We start from the raw sequence: 12,878 nt of genomic DNA, 5'->3' as shown, positions 1-12,878 counted from the left end.
CTGAATAAATATTATTATCTAATTGATTTTAGAGGTCTTCGATATTAAAAAATAATTAATGAATATAAAAAAATTATTTAAAATATGTTTTTTATAATTTATATATGTGGCCAATTATTATGACTCAAATAAATATAATTTTCTCTTATAAAATATTTAGGTTAATTTTTTCTTGGCGGACAAATATTCTATTTTAAAAGAATGTTTTATATTAAATTAAATACAGTGAAATACTTTTTTTTTTGGGGGAATCAGTGAAATACTTCGAATAATAGCATTTATTAGGAATTATAGACATTCCGCGACCCCGCGTCTAATGAGGGGTATTATCGTCTTTTCACAAGCCTTAAAATCGCCGGCCCATTTGATAGGATAAAAAAGCCCGGCCGGGCCTCATTACTCCAAGCTCCCCTAGCTGTCTTGCCTGTATTTCGATCTCTTTCAGGCTGTCGCCGGCGAGCAGTCACCGTTTTCGGTGGCTGGGTTCCGAAAAGTCTGGTAAGACCTTACCGAAATGCTAGGTGTCTACCTTTTGAAGCTGTAAGCTTTGGATCAGAATTATCTAGGGCAAAATGGTGACTGGGATGATTCGCTGGCCATGGCCGACGGTTATGTTGAGGAAGTTTGAGGTGAGGCTGTTGGTGAGGGGGATCAAGGGTCTAGCGCTGGCTTTACCGGCGGAGGAGTCACCGGAGGGTGCGGGCATGATGATTGCGGAGGTGAGGTGGAAGGGGCCGAAGACGACGGCGCTGAGATCACTGAGGAGGAACGCGAAGAGAAACTGTACCAAGGTGGAGGCGGTGAAGGGGGATCAAGGTGAGGTGGAGTGGAACGAGGAGTTTGGGAGCGTGGTTGGGATGACGGCTCATAAGGAGAACGTTTTTAACCCCTGGGAGATTGAGATTCTCGTCTTCTATGTGAGTTTGCATCCCCATGCCCTTTTCATCCATTTTTAATCGAAGCCTGTTTTGCTGTTCTGGTTCTGGTTTTCATCCTTATTTCTACTCTTTGTGTGAGTTTTGTAGTTCGATTTATTTGCATGAGTTGTTTTTTTTTTTTCGGGTTAATCATGGTGTTTGATTTCTCCGGTATACCTTTTTCCGTTTTAATAAAAACTATTTCTAGTTTATGAGCTCTTTTGTAGAAAAATATTTTTGTTTTCTATGGTACGGCCGAGGATTAAGCGTGGTCTACTCTGTTCCCTTTGATTGGGGTAATTCAAGGGGAAGCTATGGTTTCCTTGAATTCTTTTCAACTTTCATTTTATGTAATCTTTTGTGTAAGCTTGAGATATCAGGAAATAGCGAATTTTATCTTGAATCGCTTCGGTTTTCACCAGAGTGGAATCTTGATCTTTGTCTGCTCTTTCTATCTTGTGCTTTAGGCACTTTTGAGCTCTCAGCTTTGTTTTTTTATAACTTTTTTTAAGTTATGAATTTTTTCTTATCTTTCACCCTCTAATCAAAATTTCATATTTATTATTTAAAATTATGTTTGTAATATAGGTGAAGAAAATTTTCTGCTCTTTTATGATTAGGAATTGACTTGCTTAGCGTTTAAATCACCACTTACTCACACCACAAATAGGATTTAATTCTGGTGGGAGATAGTAAATCTTGGAGCCGTTAAAACCTGAAAATTGATTAAATCTTATTAAATCTGAAGATATTGTTTGGCAGGTCTTTTCAAGATTTAGGTTTTAAAGGAAGGAGAAGAAGAAGCATATTGAGTGGAAATGTATATTTTTTTAATTATACTTCCTCTTTAATTTAATAAATCAAGAATTTAGGCTAAGCTGGGAGAAAACAAGATTTATGAAGGTGTTAGGATTTCGGTTGCTCAAAAAACTGTTTTGCAAGATCCTGATTGAATCTTGAGTCCAAAAAAACCCTATAGTGTTCAATTGCATGAAGAATTCTCTATTATTTGATTAATCTGCCTAATTGCCTGCCGCTTGAACAGCCAAAGATGGAAACTTTTTTTTTTACCAAAGATGGAAACTTGATGGACTTTTTTTATTTGTTTAGGGTTTAAAGCATGTGTCCAAGAACAAGGCATCTATGATTGGAACGGCTTCTTTGAATCTTGCTGAATATGCAACTACCTCTGGAGAAGAGCTTGAGCTCAATCTTCCCTTATTGAGTACAAGTTTTGATGCTGATTCTCGACCGGCGCTTCATGTATGTTTTAATTTTTTTTTCTTTCATGTCCATGCACCTTTTTTATTTTCTTGAAACTTTAATGCACTTTACTAACACACTTCGTGTAAAATCGAACATTTCACAAACTCATTTCTTAGATGTATTAATTTTTCTTTATTATATTGCAAGTTTCATAGCCATATCAAATTATCCTGTTTATTTTTTACATTGAATGCTGCATTTAGTTACTTATTCACCCAATTACTGTGCTCTTTGTAATTATTTTTATTTCCTATATGTCCCTATAAAATTGACATGGCAAGCCATTTTTATGTACCAGTTGACTCTCAATTTGCTGTTGAGAGCCTGCCCAGAATCACCAGAGACTGCCCAGAGGTCGGTGATACCGGCTTCCTCTTCTCCTCCCTCTGGAGGTACTCCTTCCGAAAAAGATGAGCTTTCTGCACTGAAAGCTGGATTGAGAAAAGTAAAGATACTTACAGAATTTGTCTCAGCTAGGAAATCAAAAAAGACTTACCGCGAGGATGAAGGTAGTGATGACAGGTGCTCTGCTGGGACTGAAGATGTTGATTGCATCTATCCGTTGGATACGGATTCCTTGGATGACAATCCTGATGAAGAACTTGAAGATGGAAAAGAGGACACTAGCATTCGGAAGTCTTTCAGTTACGGGACATTGGCAAATGCAAACTCTGTTGAAGGTGTGTTTTTCTCTGACATTGGAAAGCATGAAGATTTGGTTTACTACAGTCACCGGCGATCTGATGTTGGCTGTTCCCGTGGAGAGGAGACCACATCCTCTGTTCATGAGCAATCTGTTTTGCATAGTAGAAGAAGCATCCTTCCCTGGAAAAAGAGGAAATATAATTTTAGATCTCCTAAGGCCAAAGGAGAGCCTTTGCTGAAGAAGGCTTATGGAGATGAGGGTGGAGATGACATCGATTATGACCGGCGTCAGCTGTCTTCATCTGATGAATCTCTCTCTCAATTGGTATGCACTTTCTCCTGTGACTCTTTTTATGATAATTTTTTCTTGGTTTTTCTCTCTCTCTTTTTATTGAGAAGATTTCAAGTCCTTACCAATCAACTTATGTAAAATTCTTTAGTTCACATTAGCCGTTTTAGCTTTAAATCTATCTATATTCAGTTTTGAATCTATCATAGTCAAATGCATTTTTGCTTCCCAAAGAAATCTCATTCTTTAAATAAAATGTTTTTTTTTTTTTTTCTCAGGGGCACAAGGCTGATGATGATTTGTCAGCTCCAAATTCATCAGTGTCAGATTTTGGTGATGATAATTTTGCTATAGGAACTTGGGAGTCAAAAGAGGTTATAAGTCGAGATGGACTTATGAGGCTCTCTGTTGAGGTATTCTTTGCATCTATTGATCAGAGGAGTGAGCGAGCAGCTGGTCAGAGTGCCTGTACAGCTCTTGTTGCTGTCATTGCTGAGTGGTTCAAATTAAACCAGGATATGATGCCCATCAAATCCCAGTTCGATTGCTTAATCCGAGATGGCTCGTTGGAGTGGAGGAACTTATGCGGGAACCAGACCTACATTGACCAGTTCCCTGACAAGCATTTTGACCTTGAGACAGTTCTGGAAGCAAAGATCAGGCGTCTCTCTGTTGTTCCTGGAAAATCCTACATTGGATTCTTCCATCCGGAAGGATTTCAAGATATCAGTGGCTTTGACTTTCTGCAAGGAGCTATGTCCTTTGATAGCATATGGGAGGAGATAGCTAGTTCTGAGTCAGATTGCCTGTATATTGTGAGCTGGAATGATCACTTCTTTGTTCTTAAGGTCGAGCGAGATGCTTATTACATCATAGACACACTTGGTGAGAGACTCTACGAGGGCTGCGACCAGGCTTACATACTGAAGTTTGATCGAAGCACAACAATTCATAGGGCTCTGAATCAAAAGGAGAATAAAACCAATTCCAAGGATGGTCTCAGTGGAGAAGAAGAAAACAAGTTTACCATTGCTGCCAAAGAAGAATTAGTTTGCAGGGGTAAGGAATCCTGCAAGGAATACATAAAGAGTTTCCTTGCTGCAATTCCTATCAGGGAGCTCCAGGCTGATATGAAGAAGGGACTTGTATCCTCTACTCCTCTTCACCATCGCCTCCAGATAGAGTTCCACTACACTGAGGTGGCGAATGATACAGAAAACTTCGCGGCGTTCCCGACCCTACCGTTTTGGGAGTCAAAGAGTCAGATTTCTTGGCCTCAAGGGCCATTATTAGTGACTGGACCAACTCTAACATCAGCAGCTTTGGTAGTTGTATAGAGCCTTATTGGAACTATTAATAGGCTAAAAACTCTTAGCTTGGCGTTACAGATTTTGTTTGATAAGGTCTTTACGTGAGACTGGATGTGCAAAAGCTACAGAGCAGAGTTCATCCACTGTGTTTCGGCTAGCTGACGCAAACTGAGCCACTTTGTTTTATGGTGTTCGTCTCTCTTGCAGATCTGCTATTGTAAAGAAAGGTACTTTAATCTTTAGTTGTCCTGTTGTGTGTTGTGTGTTGTACTAATTGATGCTATGTTAACATCCTTAGGAGTAAGAAAGCGGAACCTTTGGGTTTGAGCAATAAATTTAAATTAATTTGTTAGAATTCCTTTTATCTTATAAACTTTGTGTGTGAGGAGTTCAAATTCCTTTTAAAAAATGTATGGCTGACCTGTAGGTGGGGCTAAGTATTATTTGAGAATCTCTATTATGCTGAAGAGGGATGCCACATTTGTGTTTATTAATTTAAACTAGTTTCAATAATGACTAGCTAAGTTGTCTGTACTGGTAAGCTGTAGCACACCTTCACCTACTCTTTCCTTATATTGATTTTGTTTGCAGCACCCGTAGATAAATGAGTTTGATAGAGCAAAATCTTTGTTTTTGGTATTAGATAACGTGAATAAAAGGATTGCTTGTCTATCTATAGAAATGGTTAAGTATAAGGCTCGCACGCTCCTCAACTTGACCAAGCTATAAATAAGTAATAATTGGATTATCAGTGGCTGAAGCAAACAATTATGCAAATATTATATTTGAACAATATGTGTTGAATAAAAATTGAAAGCAAAGGACAATCATAGATTCCATCACAATATTGTGTAGTTGTGAGGAAGCAAGATGAGAGCAGATACCTACTTATGCTTAGGTTGGTTGGTGGGCGAGTGCGGTTGGGAGCTCCCCAACCCGTGCTCGATTCCCTCGAGTGGCAGCGCCCCTTAGGTGGGGGCCCATTAAGCGCGGGCCAGGTGGTGATCGGGAGTGGGTACCATTTCTAGGTCAGCCGAGGTACTAGTGACATCACCAAGCGCCTCACAAGCTGAGGTGGCAGCGGGTCAATACCCGCTTTCCCCAAAACAACAACAACAATAACATCAAGCCTTTGTCCCACTATGTGGGGTCGGCTACATGAATCCTTTTTCGCCATTGTGCTTGTTAAAAGTCAAATTCTCATTGCATTTTAATAAAGAAATATCATTTCTAATATTTTCTATCAACAAAAAAAAAAAAAGTTGAGAGCAGATTGGTTTTGCATATCAAAATAATGTAAGGAAAATTCCATAGCCAGCCCATTCCAGCTTTTGCTTTCCAAATGAATGGCGCACTTGTCATTGTCATATATGTTTTGAAGGAACAACGAACGTTTTTAAATAGAATTTTATTTCTGTCAAGCCAAATGTAAAAGATAACGGTGTAGTTGTAAGAAGAAAGAACATTTTAGAATTGTTATTACAATAACAGTAAAAAAACTTGAAGAAAAGAGTATTCCAAGTGAAAGAAAGATCCATTTGAAATAATGGATCTTAAATTGGCCACAAAGCTTGAGCACTTAAAAAATATATGAGTATGATTTTTCAAATGGTTGTAGTAGATATTGTAATTATCAAATTGTCCTCTGTATTGAGACTTTGGTGCATCATTTTTCTAGAAAAAGAAGCAAATTTAATGTCTTAGCTTTTAAACCAATTAACATTCAGCTTGCAATCATATAAGGCAGAATAAAGCTTTTTAAGCTATGAAATGGTCCTTACCAGATCAAGATAAGGTGAGCCTTTGAGAGCCAATAGAAACTGTTTAAATAACATTTGCGCAGTGCCGCAGTTTAGATGACTGAAGAAAGTTTGTAACTGAAAGAGTCTACAGGCCATTTAATGTGAGATAACTTACCTTAGCATTTATTTGGCTGCCAAAAGCAGGTCATAATGGCTTGGTTGCCCACTATGTCCTTAACAGATTTACCATGGATTCGACTATTCAAGGAACCCAAAAAAGGGAAAGGTAAAGGTCTCAATATTTGATACGACCTTAAATTGAAAATTTTGTATTCGGATCAACTCATTTGACATACGGGTCAGATTTGGGTTCGACAAGTCGACCCGTTTCAAAGTCGGGTCGGATTTATGTCGACCAAAAAACCTGAACATGATCGAGTTGACCTGTTTAAACCGGCCTACTGCTGTACGTGGTACACCTATAATGTGGGTCCGTGACTCCACAAGATCTTCTTCTCTGCCATTCGTCGTCGGCGCCCCACTCGCCCACCTCTCATCCCAAGGCCGCCTCCTACAACACCAAACCTGTCGGCCTCCGCCTCTTCCACAAGTTCATATCCTATCTGCGGATCCGCTGTCGCCTCCCGCCGAGAACAAAAACAAGTCAAACTACTTAGCCGAGCAGCTTGCACCCGCAGCAGGCCCAGGCCCAGCCTTCGGCGGTCCGGCCACGCCGCACCTGTGGCAGCGAATAATAAGATGATTTGCTTTGCCTAAGATATGGAGGTCGTCTTATAATAGTATCAAATCTGCTCTGAAGTAATTCTTGTGGATGATAATAGGACATAATGTCAATCACAAAATTTAAAAAGCCAAAGGAGGTTGAAGACAACATTCCTTAAGGCCATTAGAGCCTTAAAATACCCTTCTTTTGAGGCTTTGATCTTACAATTAATCATAACAAAGAAGGGGGTGCTAACAATGCAAGCTTTAATCCATTACACAAACTTTCGAGGAATGCCTTTTTGAATCGGTTGCTCCAAAAGATTCTGAAAGTTGACACAATCAAAGTCTTTGTAAGGATCCAACTTGACGCAAAAAACTTGGCAGAAGATGAAGGTTTGAATTTTCCAAGTAATTTATTAGAAATAGCAATGGTATGATACCTCTCCCTAGAATTAGGGGTGTCAATATTTGACACGATCCGAAAATCTGACTCGAATCCGTCCCAAAATTTTCGGATTAGGATCAACTTGTTTTGCAAATAGGGCATGTTCACGTTCACATATTTGACCCGTTTGAAAAAGCGGGTCGGGTTCGGGTTGACCTGGAAACTTGAACTCAACCAGGGTTAACCCGTTTGGAAAAAACGCACGTAAGTCCTGCCCCGTCCCATCTCTTCACGTGAAGTCTCGTCGCTGTCACTGACGGTCGTGCCGCTGCTCTCGTCGCGTGAAGTCTCGTCGTTGCCGCTGTAGGCTGTGTTGCCGCTCTCGCCTCGTTGTCTACCCGTGGCACCCACGCGGGTCTTATCTGGGTTGGATTTGCTGATCCGTTTGCAAAAAAGGGGTCAGATTCGGGTTGGGTCAGCAGTGTCGGGTCAGTTTCGAGTTCGACCCGAATCCAACCGGTTACCCAATTTTGACAGCCCTACCTAGAATGAAGGCTGACTGATAATTTTGTAAAGAATGTTTGCAAAATAAAATGGGTCTGTAGTCATCTAGGAATTCAGGAATCAGGAGATAGCAGTGTTCAACCCGGCCACGTAGTTAGCTAGGTATTTCTTATGGAAACTTGGGAGATTTGTAAATTCTCATAAAGGATTCGGTACATTGACTGTCAAAATTATTCTGATTTAAAAAAAAAAAAAAGAGAATTTGCATACATTCCAAATAATTTTTGTATGTATTTATATATTTAATACTTAAATTTTATAATATTTTAGTATTTCAATCATATCAAAACATATACATGAAAATATGTATTTCTTTTGTTATTAATATTAGTGATATTTTTTATATGATTTCAAAATTGAAGTCTTCATTAGTTGAAAATATTTCTGGCCATTGCCATCACTCTGAACCACAATAAAAAGCTTTTTACTGATTATTTTGAGTTTATGTGGGAACATTTCATGAACTTTGTTGATGTCTAAAGTTGTTTTTATGGACTAAGGGAGTGAAAATTAAGGTTTTGTTTGGGATGGTTTTTTACTGTTTCTTAAAGCAGCATTTTAGTACAAAATTTTAAATTTTTATACTGAAAAGCAGCTTTAAAAAGCAATAAGAAAGTCATCACAAATGAAAGCCTAACTTAAATGGGAAGCTTTGCCATTGTTCTATCACCCTTCCAACTATGATGTAATAATCCCTACTAGAGGAAAGCCCATAATAAAATTCATAGTAATGCAACGGCTGTAATAATCCACTAGATTTCTAATGCTCAGTTTTTACCATCTGATATGATTCACACTTAGAAACAAACTTTCACTTCTCGTTTTAGTCCTGACCACCAAAATATACACTTCAGCTCATGATACATTTTATTACTGTTTGGATGAATAGTATGTCCTGAATAGTGAGTATTAACCTCATTTTTGTATGAGTTCGATTTCCCCGAGCTCACTCCTTAGTGCCTAGGTTTCCTTAGCCTAGCATGGACATAACCTATAGGATTTTCATTAGGTGGATACCTAATGTAATGACATCACACTGATTCGGTCCCATAATTCGACTCAAATCAAAACCTTGCTGACCCTTTAATTTGGATTGTGCCGACCTCAAAATCGATCGAAACAAATTTAATTCCGAAAAAGCTAGTGTAATCGAATCTTGTCAACTTGATTTGATTCGACTCACCCAATTCTAAATCGACATCTTCGATCGATGCTGGTCAAATTGTCGCAGAGTAATTTGAACTAAATTTATGTTAAATAGAACAAATCGACATAGTTCGAGCCCGATCTATTAATTCAATAAAATTAACATCGATCAAAGCTCGTCAAGTCAAATCGACATGATATCGAGTTAAATTGATTCGACTCGAGTTCAAATTAAACGACGACAGCTTAGATCGACGCCATCTAACTCGTCTCGAATTAGTTTGAATCAAATTGGTGTCGATTGGAATAAATTAACCCAATCTAAACCAAAATGACTTAAATTAAATCAAATTCGACATCAATATAACTTGATTTGGTCAAATCACGTTAACTAAATCGAAAGTCGGCCCAATTGAAATTAAATCAGTCAAGAAGAACCAGCGGCAGGGATGGAGGAGGCAGTTCGTGCGGTTCTTGGCCGAAAGTGAGAGAGGGACGGGCAGGACGAGCGAGAGAGACGAACTCTTGTGGTTTGCCGAGGGAGATGAGCAGCAAATTTTGTTAAACGCCCACTGCATTCAACTCTATTTGGAGAATCTTTGTTGTTTCACAAGAGGCAAAATGAATCAAGCATGAATTTGTTGCTTTTGCTTCAGTTCAAAATTATGGAGGCTAAAGATGATATAAAAGGATCAATTGCAGTCAAATTCTCTGAGAGGTATATTTCTTGTCATTTAAAATTTAGTTAATTCATGATAAATTTGAAAATGAAATGCTAAAATATTCATTGAAATTTATTTGTTTGAGATTAATCAAATGTTGAAATTGTTCTTCACTGATATATCATTAAAATATTATCTTGATTGGGTACGGATCTTGAGGCAAAATCAAGTTGGAAACTTCTGAAATTAACTTTGGGATCGTCTGAACTCCGATTTCAGAAAACTTATAGTTGAATTGAACGTCTCAGAAATATGAACCCAACGACACCAAATTCAGCTCAATCCGAGCCCAAATGGATCCAAATTAAAGACTCAAAGTGCTTTTGGAAGGTTCATACCATAATTTGAACTGCTAAACGAACTCCAAATGTAACATGTTTATAGTCGAATCGAGCAGCTCGACGAGAAGAATATTACGAGCCCAAGATCGTTGAATTCTAATATCATTAAGACATTCAAATATCTAGTAAATGATCCTCGATCAAGGGAATCAACATCAACCGTCCATTCAAACCAATCCAAACTTACCATTGATCTTCCTCTTATTTAATAGTCATGTCACTCTTAGAAAATTATTAATAGACCCATCATTCCTCATGGAAAGGAGAGGACCCAAAGGGAGAAGAGAAGGAGGAGATATATATTGCCACCATATTCCTCTCCGATTGTCGTCGAACTTCCGCCTTGCCACTGACTGTCGTTGGACTTCTACTCGGTCACCAATTGATGTCGGACTTCCACCTAGGGCTGCAAGCGAACCAAACGTTCGACGAACTACTCGTTGTTCGGTTCGATTAAAGCTCGTTCGTGATCGTTTAATTAACTAACAAACAAACTTGAACAATATTTTAAATACTCGATTCTTAAATAAACAAGCTTGAACACTAATGCGTTCAGCTCGTTTATGTTCGCGAACAACATCAGTTGATGTTCATGAACAAGCTCGATAAAAAGCTCGATTCGAGTTAGATTAAATATAAAAACTTTAATTATACCATAATATAATATAATTATTTTTTATTAATAAATTTTAAAGTAATAAAATATTATAACATATGTTCATATAAATTAATCATATTTTTATTTTAAATATACAACTGCTTTTATTTTAGAAATTTCATTTCATGAACAAGAAATATTTCATATTTGTCCATGTTTGTTAGATTGTTTGTTTAGAATGTTCATGAACAAATTTAATGTTTGCTTGTTCGATAGATTGTTTGCGAGATATGTTCACGAACATAGCTCGTTTAAAGCTCGATAAGCACTAAACAAAAGAACATGAACCAAACATGAACCAAACATGAACACCCTTAAATTAAACGAACGTCCAAACATGAACACAAATAATAAAGCTCGAATCAAACACGAACCAAACATGAACAAGCTAATGTTAAACAAACACAAACATGAACACTCACATACTCGGCTCGGCTCGGTTCGTTTGCAGCCCTACTTCCACCCGTCCACTGACTAATGTTAGACTTCTGCTAGGCCGCCAATTAATGTCGAACCTTGACCAGAACACCAACTGATGTCGAACTTCTGTTCGGCCACCAATTGAAGTTGGACTTTCACCTATCTTAAAATTATTATTGTACTTACACCCGGCCGCCAACTGACAATGGACTTCAGCCCGATCACTGAATGACACCGGACTTACACTCGGTCACCAACTGAAGACGAACTTCTTCCCGTCCAACAACTGACGTATGGCTTCTACTTAATCGTTGACTACGATCCTTCTAACCTCCATCGCCAAACAATAGTCTTTTTAACCTCCGTCATCAGACAACATTCTTTTTGACCATTATCGCCTGCGACTACCGGCATTTCAACCTTCTTTGCCCGACGACGATCATTCTAACCTTCGTTACCCGACTATGGTCTTTTCGATCTTAGTCGCCTGCCGACTTTGGTCTTTCCTACCTTCATTGCCAGACAACGATCTTTCTGACCATCGTCGCCCCCCGATTAAGGTCCTTATGACCACTGCTACCTAAATACGATATTTTCGACCTCTAATGCCAGCCGACTATGGTCCTGCCGACCAAACAAACACATTAATTATGATTCTTCCAATTTCCAACATGTAAAGCACTCTATATGATGATATTTGCTACATCAAGACAAGGCCTTCCTCCCAAGAAAGAGCCTCATTTGTAATCGACTACAAATATTAATAGATTCATTCAAACTGGATCAGACCCCGTGGTTTTTACCCTTTTCCGGGGTTTTCACGTAAAAACTTTGGTGTCCTTTTTTAACACTACACCCTTTCTTTTATTTGACTGTGAATTGGATCTTCGTACAAAACTAAGATGCCAAACTTTATATTTCTCTATCACCACGAATATTTCAGGACGCAATAATCACTAAATTGAAAATGAGAGTCTGAATCTCTTAATTATTGTGTAATCAAATGCATAATAACTGATATAATTGTAAGCATATAAAAATCATTTTAGGTACAATTTTGCTTGCTGATTTTACACACCTTCAAATAATATGTATTTTTGAACAATAAGGAAATGTTATTAATTTTCTTATAAATTATTTATGTCCATTCTAATGTATGACCTATGCTATTGAATGCACATAAATATTTATACTTGGTTGCGCAAAATTCTAACACGTGTATCTTTATATTATTAGCGAGGGACAATCACGATCATTTGAATAATGTGCATGAAGGATTTCATTCGCCTTCATTTCTTTCAAATGGAGGCGCTACAGTCGTACATTGGCTTCGATGTAGTATGTATTCTATAACATAGATGACCCTAGGTCTTATAAACCCCAAGATGTGCCTTTATGCTGTTCCAAATTTAGAGCTATGTAGAAACTCCTATCTTTATTTTATTATATAATTTACAATTAAATTTAATTTGTAGGTTACTATTATTTTGTTAGTTATAACCCGAATTCATCGATTGTATATATATTTGGCGTTTGCGTTAGCTCTAGGATCATTTAAAATTAGGGAGATTTACATACATACCACTCTATACTACTCTATTTACATATTAAACACCTGAAACTTTAATATTACATACATACCACCTATAGTTCACTTTCATATCAAATATGAGTGGTAGAAATGAAATATATGAGTGGTAGGAAGAAAATATGAGTGATGTATTTGATATTAAAATAATATATGGTA

General features: G+C 37.8%; 1 protein-coding gene across 1 annotated transcript; it reads left to right on the top strand.

Moving 5' to 3' along the window:
* Nucleotides 1-391: 391 nt before the first annotated feature.
* On the top strand, nt 392-4,894 carry LOC110099363. Its single transcript, XM_020826482.2, has 4 exons — nt 392-917; nt 2,028-2,180; nt 2,482-3,153; nt 3,396-4,894. Exons 1-4 carry the CDS (start codon nt 573-575, stop codon nt 4,452-4,454), a joined length of 2,229 nt encoding a protein of 742 aa, XP_020682141.1. The 5' UTR covers nt 392-572; the 3' UTR covers nt 4,455-4,894.
* Nucleotides 4,895-12,878: the final 7,984 nt, after the last annotated feature.

This window comes from Dendrobium catenatum, unplaced genomic scaffold (genome assembly GCF_001605985.2).
Source record: "Dendrobium catenatum unplaced genomic scaffold, ASM160598v2 original_scaffold_125012, whole genome shotgun sequence".
Taxonomy (NCBI): Eukaryota; Viridiplantae; Streptophyta; class Magnoliopsida; order Asparagales; family Orchidaceae; genus Dendrobium; species Dendrobium catenatum.
The sequence above is the reverse complement of the archived record's forward strand: the minus strand, read 5'-3'. Positions and strand labels throughout refer to the sequence as shown.

Coding starts and splice junctions, on each gene's coding strand:
- LOC110099363 (XM_020826482.2), top strand. CDS start 573: ATGGTGACTGGGATGATTCGCTGGCCATGGCCGACGGTTATGTTGAGG. Junction 2,181..2,481: donor ATTCTCGACCGGCGCTTCAT/GTATGTTTTAAT, acceptor TTTATGTACCAG/TTGACTCTCAATTTGCTGTT. Junction 3,154..3,395: donor ATGAATCTCTCTCTCAATTG/GTATGCACTTTC, acceptor TTTTTTTCTCAG/GGGCACAAGGCTGATGATGA.